The sequence below is a fragment of the Arachis ipaensis genome, chromosome B04 (assembly GCF_000816755.2).
Source record: "Arachis ipaensis cultivar K30076 chromosome B04, Araip1.1, whole genome shotgun sequence".
NCBI classification, from domain to species: domain Eukaryota; kingdom Viridiplantae; phylum Streptophyta; class Magnoliopsida; order Fabales; family Fabaceae; genus Arachis; species Arachis ipaensis.
Window position 1 is genome coordinate 69,309,784 of NC_029788.2, and position 13,133 is coordinate 69,322,916.

Sequence of the window (13,133 nt, forward strand, 5' to 3'; positions counted from 1 at the left end):
ACAATCTTCTCCAATATGTGCTTGATTTTCCGGTTGGAGACTTCGGCTTGCCCATTTGTTTGGGGGTGGTAGGCCATAGCAACCATGTGAATGATGCCATACTTCTTCATTAAACCTGCCATCCTTTTGTTGCAAAAATGAGAGCTTTGATCACTCACGATTGCTCGTGGTGATCCAAAGCGATAAATAATGTTATTCCGGACAAAAGAAAGAATCACATTAGCATCATCAGTATGGGTGGGAATTGCTTCCACCCACTTGGAAACATAGTCAATAGCTAGCAGAACATACATGAAACCATTAGAATTTGGAAAGGGGCCCATAAAGTCAATATCCCAAACATAAAAAATTTTACAAAATATCATGGTTTGTTGGGGTATCTCATTCTTCTTGGAAATATTTCCAAACCTTAGGCATTATGGACAAGAGTTACGAAAGAGAGATGCATCATTGAAGATTGTAGGCCACCAAAATTTGCAGTCTAAGATCTTTCTAACAGTTCTTTGAGTAACTAAGTCCGCCGAACTCCACCCAATAGCCTTTTTGTTTCTCCTTAAGATATTAAGCAACTCCTCCTCTTGTTGGGAGGTGAGCTCCTTTGCAATAATCATCGGGAGCTTTTGATTATCTTCAAGAAAAGCATATTTTAGGTGGGGTGGAAGTGGTTTCAAATTTACACTTTGTTCATGACTTGGTACTCGATCATCCGGTAACACCGGAGGTGGTAAGGTATCTTCTTCACATTCATGCAGGTTCCCCACACTTGGACCTTAAATCATACTTTTCTCACCAAAACCATCATGGTGGACTTCGGCCACAACATTATCAATCATATCACACCGAAAAATTGAATGGTCCTCTGGTGGATGCCTCATGGCTTCATCAAGGTTAAAGCTCACTTCTCTTCCATTAGTCTCAAAAGAATAGGCACTACAAGAAAAATACCCATTCAGCCACACTTTTTTTAAGCTACATTTGAAAAGCGTAGCCTATTCTATGAATATGCTACGCTTTTCTCCGTGTTGCCTTTTTATGAGGGAAAAGGATACACAATTGTGGCATCATTTAAAAAGTGTAGCCTTAGGTATTATAGAAATCACTTATAAAGCGTAGCCTTAGATTAATATTTATGGATTCACTTTTTGTATCAAAGGAAACGCTTTTAGAAGGTAGCTTATTTGTTAAGTTTTAAGTACACTTAAAAAGTGATGCCTAATGTATCTAAAGCCAAAAACTTGACACTTGGTAACTTTTTTTTCCCTCTTTTTCTCGAAACACTTAGTGAAATTTTTGTAAATTCCTCTTTTTTCCGTCTTTTTCCTTCATCCCTGCACTGATCGTGAAACCACTCACCATCGCCACTGACCACTCACCATCGCGCAGAAACCCTCTCACCATCGCGAAGAAACCCACTCATCACCACTCACCACTGACCGTCACTCCTGTTCGCTCTCATCTCTGCGCTTCTCACCTTCGCCAACCCTGTCGCACACAACCCTCACCTTCGCCATTCTCGCCGTCACTGATGACCGTCGCTGTTGCTGCACTGACCATCGCTCTTCTTCTCCGTTCTACTCTAATCGTCTTCTCTGTGCCCTAATCGCTGATGACCGTCGCTGTTCTGACCATCGCTGTTGCTGTGCCACCGTCACCATCGTCATTTCCGTGCTTCTCATCATCGTCTTCTCTGTGCTGACATCGTTGAATATGTATGTATTGATTTCTATTTGGTTCTGAAATTTTAGAGGTTTAGGGTTCCGAATTTAAGGGTTTTAATTTGGGAGTTTTAATCAAGCAGGTTATATCTGTGAAGGCATTATCATTAATCTTGTTGTGGTGCAAACAAATAAGAAGTGATGCTCCACTAAACTCTGCTTTTATATTTATATGGCAATTCTTCTGGAGGAGTACCAGATCTCCCTATTCCTTCTCAGAGGTGCTTGGCATTTACATGAATTCTGGTATTAAAGCATTGCTCCTTTTTCATGATTGAAGTGCGTGATGATGTCCTTTGGTTGCTATGCACTTGTCTCATGGTTATTCCCTAAGCTATAGATCTCGAATTTTGATTCGGAAATGGTGCCCAAATGAGTTATAGAAGTTAATTTCTAATTATTGAAGTGCCTGTCTTTTCCTTAGGGACATTGCCATCCTAAAATTCTGAAAGCCTTAACAGAGCAGGCAGAAAAGCTGACCCTGAGCTCTCGAGCCTTTTACAATGATCGGTTTCCACCATTTGCTAAGCATTTGACAAGTATGCTTGGTTAAGATATGGTTCTTCCCATGAACACTGGTGCTGAAGGAATGGAAATAGCTCTAAAATTAGCAAGAAAGTGGGGTTATAAAAAGAAAATAATTCCCAAAGATGAGGTATAACAATGAGATCATCTTAACAGTAGTCATATCTTAATGTTTTACATTTTCCAAGGTTATGAGGTTGAAGTGAATGTTTGCTTAGTGTGGGTCTGTGGCCTAGTACACAAGGAATATCTCATGACATGCTAAGCTGAAATCCACAATACTTTATGACTTTATTTTTCCTCCCCCAACCCCCTTTTCTCTGTGGATATTAATAGTATTTGCAAAACTAAAGGGAGAAATGCTTTAGCTATGGCCTGAAGAATCTGTTTTGACATATGTTCTCAATAAATATTTTGGAAACTAAATGCTTGTAAGATGTATTGGTACTCCTCCTCTGCAAAGATAAAATGAAGGAAGTCTACTCTTCAAAATATAGCATCTTCTTTTCTGTTTATGAGATGTAGATTTAAATTTTCCTGGTGTTTGTCTATTTATGTTCACCGATACTTGTGGCAGGCTATTATTGTGTCATGTTGTGGCTGCTTCTATGGCCGTACACTAGCTGTTATATCTATGAGTTGTGACAATGAAGCTACCCGGGGTTTTGGTCCTTTATTTCCTGGCCATCTTAAAGTTGATTTTGGTGATGCAGAAGCCCTTGAAAGAATTTTTAAAGGTTCTTAGTGCTCCCATACTTTGCTTTACATTTTCATCACTATATTTTATTTTAAATTGACTGATCTTTGATTTTTTTTTCTGTGAAAAAATTCAGAAAAAGGAGAACACATAGCTGGCTTTCTTTTGGAACCCATCCAGGGTGAAGCTGGGGTATGATCTTTTGAGAACACTTAATCTGCTTGGCAACACTTACCTTGTTGGTTGAATTGAAAATTGAGATGCTAAAGAAGTTGCTATATACATTATACCCTGATGTTATAGTTTGATGGTGTTATTTCCGGTCTCACCATTTGATTGTTTTATATTATGTTTACATACAGTGGGAAATCCTTGTTGCTTCTTCAAATTCTTTGGCTAAGAAAAAGATAAGTGTGCTTATAGATTTCATTTTGGTCAAGAGCCATGACATTCGGTTGAATATTCATATTTTTATTATGTTCTGATTTCTCAAAGTACATATCTCGGTTGTATCTTTTGATATGTTTTTATTATTTATTTGAAGGTAATCATTCCTCCAGATGGCTATTTGAAAGCTGTTAGAGATCTTTGCACCAGATACAATGTGCTGATGATTGCAGACGAAATACAAACTGGGTTAGCAAGAACAAGGAAGATACTGGCTTGTGACTGGGAAGAAGTTCGCCCAGATGTTGTGGTTAGAAAATAGAAATCAGCTTAACCTTGTGAATTGTATATCTTTTTATTCTTTCCCAGCACTATGAGTTGAACCTTATTCTGTCTTTTTACTCAGATACTAGGGAAAGCATTGGGTGGAGGAGTTTTTCCTATGAGTGCAGTTCTTGCAGACAAGGATGTAATGCTTTGTATAATACCAGGAGAGCATGGAAGGTTTAATTTTATCATACAAATGCTTTTTATAAATGGTCCTTATTATGATTCCTTTATTTACATTTTCTTACCGATAGTTGTGACTGTTGTCTGAAGTTTTATACTTCTGTTTACCACTTGGCAATATTTTTTAGTCTTCTGTATAGGTCGAGTAATTTCATTTATTGAAATGAAAGCAAATTTGTTTATTAATTAAACAAGAGAAGAGTGTTGAACTTCTTTGTATATTATTGATTACAGTACATTTGGCGGGAGTCCATTGGCCAGTGCTGAACTTCTTAAATCCAATGATAATAAAGTTTTACCTAAAGGAGCTAAAGCTACTGTCTCTCTATGGTTCAGGTACAAAACTTAATTATTTTGCTGTATAATTAATTCACCTAGCTATCTATCTTTTGCTTTATAATATCAATTTCAATATATCATTCTGAATTTGAAATCACCTCTGTCAGTTGCATTTGATGAAGATTTTGAAGCTCAATTAGCTGACAACAATGATGCAAGACTAGAAGTGTCTCTATTGGCGAGGAGCCCTGAACAAGAGCTGACTGAAGTTAGTAACTCAATAGTTGAACAAGTTGGCTTATAGTCCCCCCCCCCCACAACAAAAATATTTTATAATATTCAACTCACTTAAATAAAAATGCAGAATTATTATATATGTAATCAAATTATTAACTATTATGTTGTATTAATAATTATTAGATATATATAAAAAAAATGAGACCTAAGGCTACACTTATATGCAGTAGCTGTAGTATACAAAAAAAAAGAGGGACCTAAGGCTACGCTTATAAAAAGTAGATATGGTATACAATGTGGCTACGCTTTACAAGTGATGCAGTAGCGTTGAAAAGCGTAGCCTATTCTGAAAAAATGAAAGCTGAAAAGCGTAGTCTTTGGTCCTGGATAGCATCACTTGAAAAGCGTAGCCCTTGGTGCAGAAAAACGTAGCCTTTGAGAATAGGCAACGGCTGAATAGGAATCACTCCAAAAAGCGTAGCCGTAGCCCAAAAAGCGTAGCCGTAGCCTAAGGCATCATTTTTTTTCGCTTTTGGCTACACTTTTCAAGTGTGCCTGAATGGGTGTTTTTCTTGTAGTGAGGTACCCGAAAAAACATCCAATTTGAACCGGGAGGTCTTCAAAAATGGCCTTCCAAGCAAGATAGATGATGTTCTCCCGGAATCACTAGGAGGCATCTCAAGAATATGAAAATCAATCGGAAAGACCAATCCCTTTATACTCACAAGAACATCCTCCACAATGCCAACTACAGAAATTATGCTTTTATCCGCCAAAACAAACCTGGCGGCCGACCTTTCAATGGTGGAAGCTTCAAGACCTCATAAACAGACAAAGGCATAATGCTCACACAAGCACCTAGATCACACATGCAATCAACAAATTGCACCCCATCTATAGTGCAAGTGACTAGGCAAGGACCAGGGTCACCACATTTCTCTGGTATAACCCCCATCAAAGCCAAAATTGAGCTTCCCAATGGAATAGTTTTAAATCATGGATCTTCTCCTTGTTCATGCATAAGAAATCTCCGGGTCCTATTGTTAAGAATAGAGAATTACTACTCTCATTTATAGCATTTAACCAACCGGGCAACCATATGCTTCGCCCCACATTGAACACCGGACTATTCGTTGAAGATAACAGTACATCGAAGCCGTATGAAGTTTTACCATGGGCAGATTGTATCATTGGGCAAATATGGGTTCGATCAAGATTTGTTTTTCTGGAGTGCCAAAAGCAAGCATGACATCATTATGGACATAAAGTCCCAAAGTATGGAACCCCAGAAACAGGCTGGCCCAACTTAAATGCGATATTATAGCTTCTTTGTGGTCTTACATTCTTGCCAATACATTATCCTCGTTTTGTTCTGGATTGTAATCTCTAATAAAAAATATAGCTCCATGAGCAAAAGCTCTGTCATAATGAATCCTGCGATGTATTGATGATGAGTATATAACGCCGCTTGAGTAGTAAAATCTTGCGCTATAAACGCATAAGCAGGTAAAGAGTACATGTTTTGAGCTACCAAGGAAGTAATAACTCCTAAAGAGGCTAGAGCAAGACCTAATTAAAAATGAAGTGAATTATTGATTGTGTCATAAAGACCCTTATGTCCACGGCCCAATCTACCCCCTGGAGGAATGTGTGCTTCTAAGATCTCTTTTATACTGTGGCTAATCCCGAAGTTAGTTCTATACATGTGACCAGCTATCAGGAAAAGAATCGCAATAGCTAAATGATGGTGTGCAATATCAGTCAGCCATAAGCTTTGCGTTTGTGGATGGAATCCCCAAGTGTTAGAATGGCAGTTCCTGCTCCCTGAGGGGTACCAAATAAATGACTACTGGAATCTGGATTTTGAGCATAAAGATTCTATTGGCCTGTAAAAAGTGGACCTAATCCTTGAAGATGTGGCAATACACCTAAAAAATTATTCCATCGAACGTATTCCCCTCTAGCTCCTGGAATAGTGACATGAACTAAATGTCTTGTCCAAGCCAAGGAACTGACTCCGAATAGTCCTGACAAATGATGATTAAGACAGGATTCGGCATTTTTAAACCAAGAAACGCTCGGTTTCCATTTTGGTTGTAGGTGTAACCACCCCGCTATTAAGGATATGGCTGAAAGAAATAATAGAAAAAGAGCTCCAGTATAAAGATCCCCATTAGTACGTAAACCAATTGTATACCACCACTGATAAACACCGGAATAGGCAATATTCACTGGACCAAGAGCACCCCCATGAGTAAAAGCTTCTACAGCCGGTTGACCAAAATGAGGATCCCAAATTGCATGAGCAATAGGTCTTACATGTAAAGGATCCTGTACCCATGTCTCAAAATTTCCCTGCCAAGCTTCATGAAACAAATTACCGGAAGTCCACAGAAAATTATTGCTAATTGTCCGAAATGTGAAGCAAAAATATTTTGATAAAGACGTTCCTCAGTAATATCATCATGACTCTCGAAGTCATGTGCGGTAGCAATACCAAACCAAATACGACGAGTAGTGGGGTCCTGAGCTAAACCTTGGCTAAACCTTGGAAATCTTAATGCCATAATGCTTTTCAAATCCTCCTAGCCATTATCCTACTGCAATAATTCTTGCTAAGAAGAATGCCCATGTTGTGGCAATTCCACCCAGAAGGTAATGGGTTACTCCTACAGCACGTCCCTGTACAATACTCAAGGCTCTAGGCTGAGTAGCAGGAGCAACTTTTAATTTATTATGAGCCCAAACGATGGATTCAATAAGTTCTTGCCAATAACCACGCCCGCTGAATAGAAACATTAAACTAAAAGCCCATACAAAATGGGCACCCAAGAAAAAGAGACCATATGCAGATAATGAAGAACCATAAGACTGAATTACCTGGGAGGCTTGCGCCCATAAGAAATCGCGGAGCCACCCATTAATGGTAATGGAACTCTGCGCAAAGTTTCCTCCTGTGATATGAGTAACTACCCCTTGATCGCTTATAGTACCCCAAACATCTGACTGCATTTTCCAACTGAAATGGAATATGACTACTGAAATTGTATTGTACATCCAGAATAGCCCCAAGAAGACATGATCCCAAGCGGATACTTGGCATGTCCCTCCTCTTCCGGGTCCATCACAAGGGAAACAAAAACCGAGATTTGCTTTATCCGGTATTAATCTCTTAGAAACTTGGCATATTTAGGGACTTGGCGAATAGCATCAAAAAGAGGAATGGTTACCTCAACCTTTTTGAATATCTCCACCATCTTGGGATCTAGCTCTACTTGCTTTTTGGTCTTCCTTGCCAACATAAGAAATGGAATTGGAGTAGCTTCTTACAAGACATTTCCATCCTTAGGAACTCCACTCCTTGGTTGAGCAACTTCTTCTTCAAATACTTGTTGTACCTCATCCTCCTTTTCAACTTCTTCTACCTCAACAACATCATCATCTTGAGTAACTTCTCTTGGGCTTGACTCCTCGAGACTCCTCTCTTGTAATTTGGTGCTAGACCTCAAGGTGATGGCATTGATGCCACCTTTGGGATTGGGTAAAGGTTGAGAGGGTAGTGCACTAGAACTCGATGGTTGAGTATTGGAGGTAGAGGGTTCCATACGGGAAAGAAGAGCTTGGATGATTGAGGTAAGACCGTTGATGTTAGAGTTGAGTGAAGCTTGAAACTTTTTTTGTCCTTGAAGAATAGAATGGAGTGTCTCATCTTGGTTGGAAGAAGAAGGAGGCTAGGTGATTTGAGGCACTTATGGATGGTTGAGTTGAGGTGCTTGCCTTTGGTGAGGTGGTTGGTAGGTTTGATAGGCTTTTCCTTGGTTTTGTTGTTGGTATGGAGGGTTTTGTTGGTACCGGTTTGTTGGTGGTTGTTATTCTACCTTTGGTTCCCACCATTGTCTCTACCTCCTTGGTTATAGTTGTCCCTCCACCCTTGGTTGGGATTGTCTTGCCAACCTTGATTGTAGTTACCCCCTTGATTATAATTGCCTCCTTGTTGACCCTTGATATGGACGATTGTAGTAGGCATTAGTAGCCACCAAGGTATTGTCCTCTTGGAGACTTGGGTATTCATCGGTGTAATGGGAGTAACAAGAGCAAATTCTGCACACTCTTTGAGGAACCAACTATTAACATTGTTGTTGTTGAGGAAGTGGAGGTTGTTGTTGATTGAGTTGGAGTTGCTTGAGGATATTGGTCATCTCTCCTAAGGTTTTGGTAAGGGCGGCAGTCTCACCACTAGACAAAACTTCATTTATGGCTCTTGGATGATTGTTTCTATGTCTAGCATGTTAGGTGGACTCGGTCAAATCGGTGATAAGTTGCCATGCTTCCTCTGCCGTTCTATACTTTGTCAAGGAACCATTACTTGAAGCATCCAGGAGGATTTTGTCTTGAGGTTTCATTCCTTGGCAAAAATAGCTAATCAACACTAGAGTGTCAATCATGTGGTGAGGGCATGAGTCAAGAAGCTTCAGAAACCGTTCCCATTACTCGTAAAGAGTTTATAATTCACCTTGGACAATGTAGAAAATTTCTTTCCTTAACCTATCTGTCACCTTCAGAGGAAAGAATTTATCTAAAAACTCCCTTCTAAGCAAATCCCAATAACCAACAATCTCATCGGGCAAGGTGTAGAACCACTCTTTAGCTCTTCCTTCAAGAGAGAATGGGAAGGCAAACAATCAAATAGCAACCTCATCGGAACCCTCCCGCCTAGTTGTTGATTATACACCTTGAAAGTCTCTAAGGTGCCTAATAGGATCTTGAGCGGAAAGTCCATGGAACATGGGTAGGAGATTGATCAAGGCGGTTTTGAGCTCGAAATTAGCATTCATCTCCGGATGACGCACTTGAAGCGGTTAAAGAACAAAGTCCGGAGCACCGGCCTCCTTAAGAGTGACTCTTCTTGGAGCGGCTATAGTATTGGTACCTAGATCAATGGAAGAAGTATTAGTAGTATCAATGGAAGAGTATATAGTTTCTTCCTCGAATGACGCTTCGGATTCAACCTCAGGTAAGGTTGGTGAATTGGTAGGAACCCTTTCACCCCTTCCAAAGGCCAACCATCTCCGAGCTTGCCTAATATGGAGTAAAGTCCTCTCAATTTTCTGGATCAAATGTGGCTAAGCTTGGATCCAGTAATGAACGCATCATTCAATGAAAAAGCATAGAGCTCATGACAAAAAATTGCACTAAACAAAGACTAATCCTAACTAACAATTGAACTAACAAACAATCAAGGGAAATACAAGTATTCACATATCAACATATTTACACTAACCAACAACATGGCACACATATGCAACTCCCCGGCAACGGTGCCATTTTGATGCGTGATATTTTGTCGGTCCAGAATTTATCAATAAATTCCATCGTGAGTATAGTATAAACCAACAAGCAATCCTGCATCAAACTTAGAAAATGTGTCACCACAATTCATAATCAATAACCGGGAATAGAATCCCGGGTCGTTCTCCCTAGGAGTTGCCCTAACATGCACATCATTCGTTAGGAGTTCTCTTGGTGTTTTTGGAGTTGAATAGAAGAAAAGTAAACGAGCATGAATTAAGACAATGAGCAATTAACAATTGGACTAAGTAAACCAAGAAATTAGGCTAACAAGAGTAAATGATAATCAATCAATGTAAAATACTTGGCTAGGGGTGAGAATTGGAATTCCTATCATTATTGCCTCCATCAATTATGACAAGAATTGGTTATTGCTCCACTTAGTTAACCTCTAACTATGAAGGAAAGTCAAGTGGAGATAATCAATTTGAGTCCACAAGTCCTAGTCAAGTCCTAAGGAAAGACTAGCTTTAGTGACATTCAAATCAACTAGTAATTTCCAATTGTCAATCAACAAAAGATTTTGACAATTCAAGTCTCTCCAATTGCCCAACCCCCAAGCCAAGAGTGAAAATCTACTCCATAACTATACTTAACAATTCCTCAAACACTTGGTAAGCAATATTGGAAGACATTGTGAAATTAAGAAGAAAATTCAAATCAAGGTTATCTACTACAAACAATTAACCACAATCAAGCAATTAACAACAATTAACATGAAATTCGTCAATGCATTAATAGAAATAAAAGTAAACAAGATCCAAATCCAAAATCTACAATACTAGAGTAACAAGAGCACTAAAGGAGAGTAGAAGAATGAGATCTACAAATTAAAGTAACATAAAATTGAATTCAAAACAGATCTAACCAAAGGATCCAAGTGAATTTGAAATTGAGAAAGCTAGAACCTAGAGAGAAGTGAGAGTTTCTCTCTCTAGAAACATGAACTCTAAAATTAGCTAAAAAAGTGTCTAACATGTGAATCCCCCTTTCCTCCTCGGTTCCTTGGGTCTTTTCCCTCCAGAATTTAGCTCAAATTGGGCCTGGAGCTCCTCAGAAATCGTCAGCCACGATCTCACTAATGAAGTGACGTGCCAAGCGTCATGCGTGCGCGTGGATCACGCATACGCGTCAATGAGATTTTGCAAGTCATGCATACGCGTCAGGCATGCGTATGCGTCGATGAGGTTTTTGCTCAGCCACGCGAACGCGTCCACTTTAGCGTGCCAATCCCAGAACCATGCTCCCACACGTGCGCGTCGATGCTAATGCTCTAAAGTTCCATTTCTCATGTTTCTTCCATTTGTGCATGCTTCCTTTCTCTCTTCTAGTCCATTCTTGCCCTATAAACTCTGAAATCACTCAACAAACACATCATGGCATCGAATGGTAATAGAAGAGGATTAAAATATATCATATTTAAGGCCTAAAAAGCATGTTTTTAATCATTAAGCAAAATTAGGAAGGAGACACAAAACTATGCATTTTATATAGATAGGTGTGATAGAATGTTGATAAAACCCCATAAATTCTACCCAAGATAAACCCTAAAATTGGGGACTTATGGGTTGATATTGATCAAGCCTATTTGACTTCCTTCAAGCATAGAAGTAGACTTGATGGGTTGGTTCCACGTAATTTTCAATATATGGTTTGTAGACAAGGATAGTGATCTCAATTTCTATGCCTTAGCAAGAGTTCTTTTCCTTTTCTTTATTAGTTAATTGTCATTTACTTTCTTGTTATTTACTTTTCTTGTCAATTGCCAAATCAAACCCCCTTGTTTCTTCATATCCAATAATAGAGCACTTCATTGCAATTCCTTGTGAGATGACGTGAGGCTTAAATACTCTCAGTTTATTTTTATTGGGGTTTGTCCTTATGACAAACAAATTAAAACTTTGATGGAGAGTTATTTGTTGGCTTGGAACTATGCTTACAACGAAGTTCTTTTCTATTGAGAAATTCTAGACCAACGATAATTCTGATATCAGCTCTCGTCCAAAGTATCCTCCATAATCGGAGCCATGGCAATGCCATAGGATTCTCTGTGCCTCTTCTTCAGACACACAGTGGCGGATTATCCCATCTGAGCATCTCTTAAAGAGATATGATTCATCCCACAAGTAGTATCTAGCATCATGAATGAGCTTTCGGGCTCGCTACCTGACGTGGTGGAAAATTGCCGATTAAGAATTTATAATAAGAACAGCGTTGCAAGTACAGTTCTTAACTGACGAAAATTCCGCTTACCAATTTAGAAAGGATTGTTACAATTTAAGAATAAAATACTAGGAGTAGAATTCCCAGGTTGTCTTCCAACGAGTTAACAAGAGAGTGCAGATTATTGGTCAGGAGTTTTCTGAGAAATTTTTAATAGTTGGAGAACAGAAAAATAAATGATTGTAAATTAAAACAATGAAAATATACGAGAGAATTGGTATAATCAAAATAAAAAGCCTTGACTGGGAGAAGATTAATTGGAAGCTCTATCCTTATTGAACTTTCTCAAGTGTAATAGTAAGAGGTTGTTGTTTTTACTTAGTTAACATTTACCGAATAAAGGAAAATCAAGTAATTGAGCTAACTCTGATTCAGAAGTCCTAACCCTCTCCTGTGGAAGGATTGGCATTAGTGAATAGAGAGTTAGCCAACAACTTCCAATTAAAATTGACACTTGAGTATTCCAACTCAAGGGTCTCCTTTTAATCAACTCCCAAGTCAAGTTAGGAGTCTACTCTATTGACATGAATACAACTTTCACAGACATATAAAGGGAATAAGAAGAAGACATGATAAATTAAATAATAACTGGAAATTAATTAAAGGTAAAAATAATTCTTTTCATTAATAAATTCCAAAACCATAAACATTTATATCTGAACAGGGTTAATGGGCGATTAAAAGAGTAAGGGAATAAGGAAACAAACTAGAATAATGGAAACTTCAACGGAGGTAGTGACTCTTCTCAATATCCAAATCAAAAGCATAAAACTCTGAAACTAGAAATGTGAAGAACCCTAGAGGAAGTAGTAGAATTCTCTCTCGAAGATTGAAAAAACTAAAAGCTAAAACTGTGTAAATGTGAATGTGTGTTGAGTCTCTACTTGTCCCCTGGCTCTAGTTTGTGTTTCTGGGCCGAAAACTGGGTCCAAACTTAGCCCAAAATCACCCCAGCGTCTTCTGCATTTTCTGCACGTGGCGCACGTCACACGTACGCGTCAGTCACGCGTACGCGTCGATGGTCCTTTTCGCGTGTCACGCGTAAGCGTCAGGTACGCGCACGCGTCGCTGTGCAGTCTCGCTTATCACGCGTACACGTCAGCTACGCGCACGCGTCGCTGTGAAATTTTCCAAATCACGCGCACGCGTGAGCCATGCGTGCGTGTCGATCCTCGCTGGTCATCTCCTTTATTTCTTGTGCTCCTTCCATT

General features: G+C 39.1%; 1 protein-coding gene across 2 annotated transcripts; it reads left to right on the top strand.

Moving 5' to 3' along the window:
• On the top strand, positions 2,106-4,406 carry LOC107636542 (ornithine aminotransferase, mitochondrial-like). Of its 2 annotated transcripts, XM_021121189.1 has the most exons (8): positions 2,106-2,370; positions 2,818-2,977; positions 3,074-3,129; positions 3,300-3,348; positions 3,558-3,634; positions 3,731-3,828; positions 4,069-4,170; positions 4,281-4,406. In XM_021121189.1, exons 1-8 carry the CDS (start codon positions 2,272-2,274, stop codon positions 4,288-4,290), a joined length of 651 nt encoding a protein of 216 aa, XP_020976848.1. In that variant the 5' UTR covers positions 2,106-2,271; the 3' UTR covers positions 4,291-4,406. The 2 variants fall into 2 exon arrangements, with proteins under 2 accessions (XP_020976848.1, XP_020976847.1); XM_021121188.1 differs by lacking the exon at positions 3,300-3,348 and having other exon boundaries at positions 2,107-2,370; positions 3,482-3,634; positions 4,281-4,401.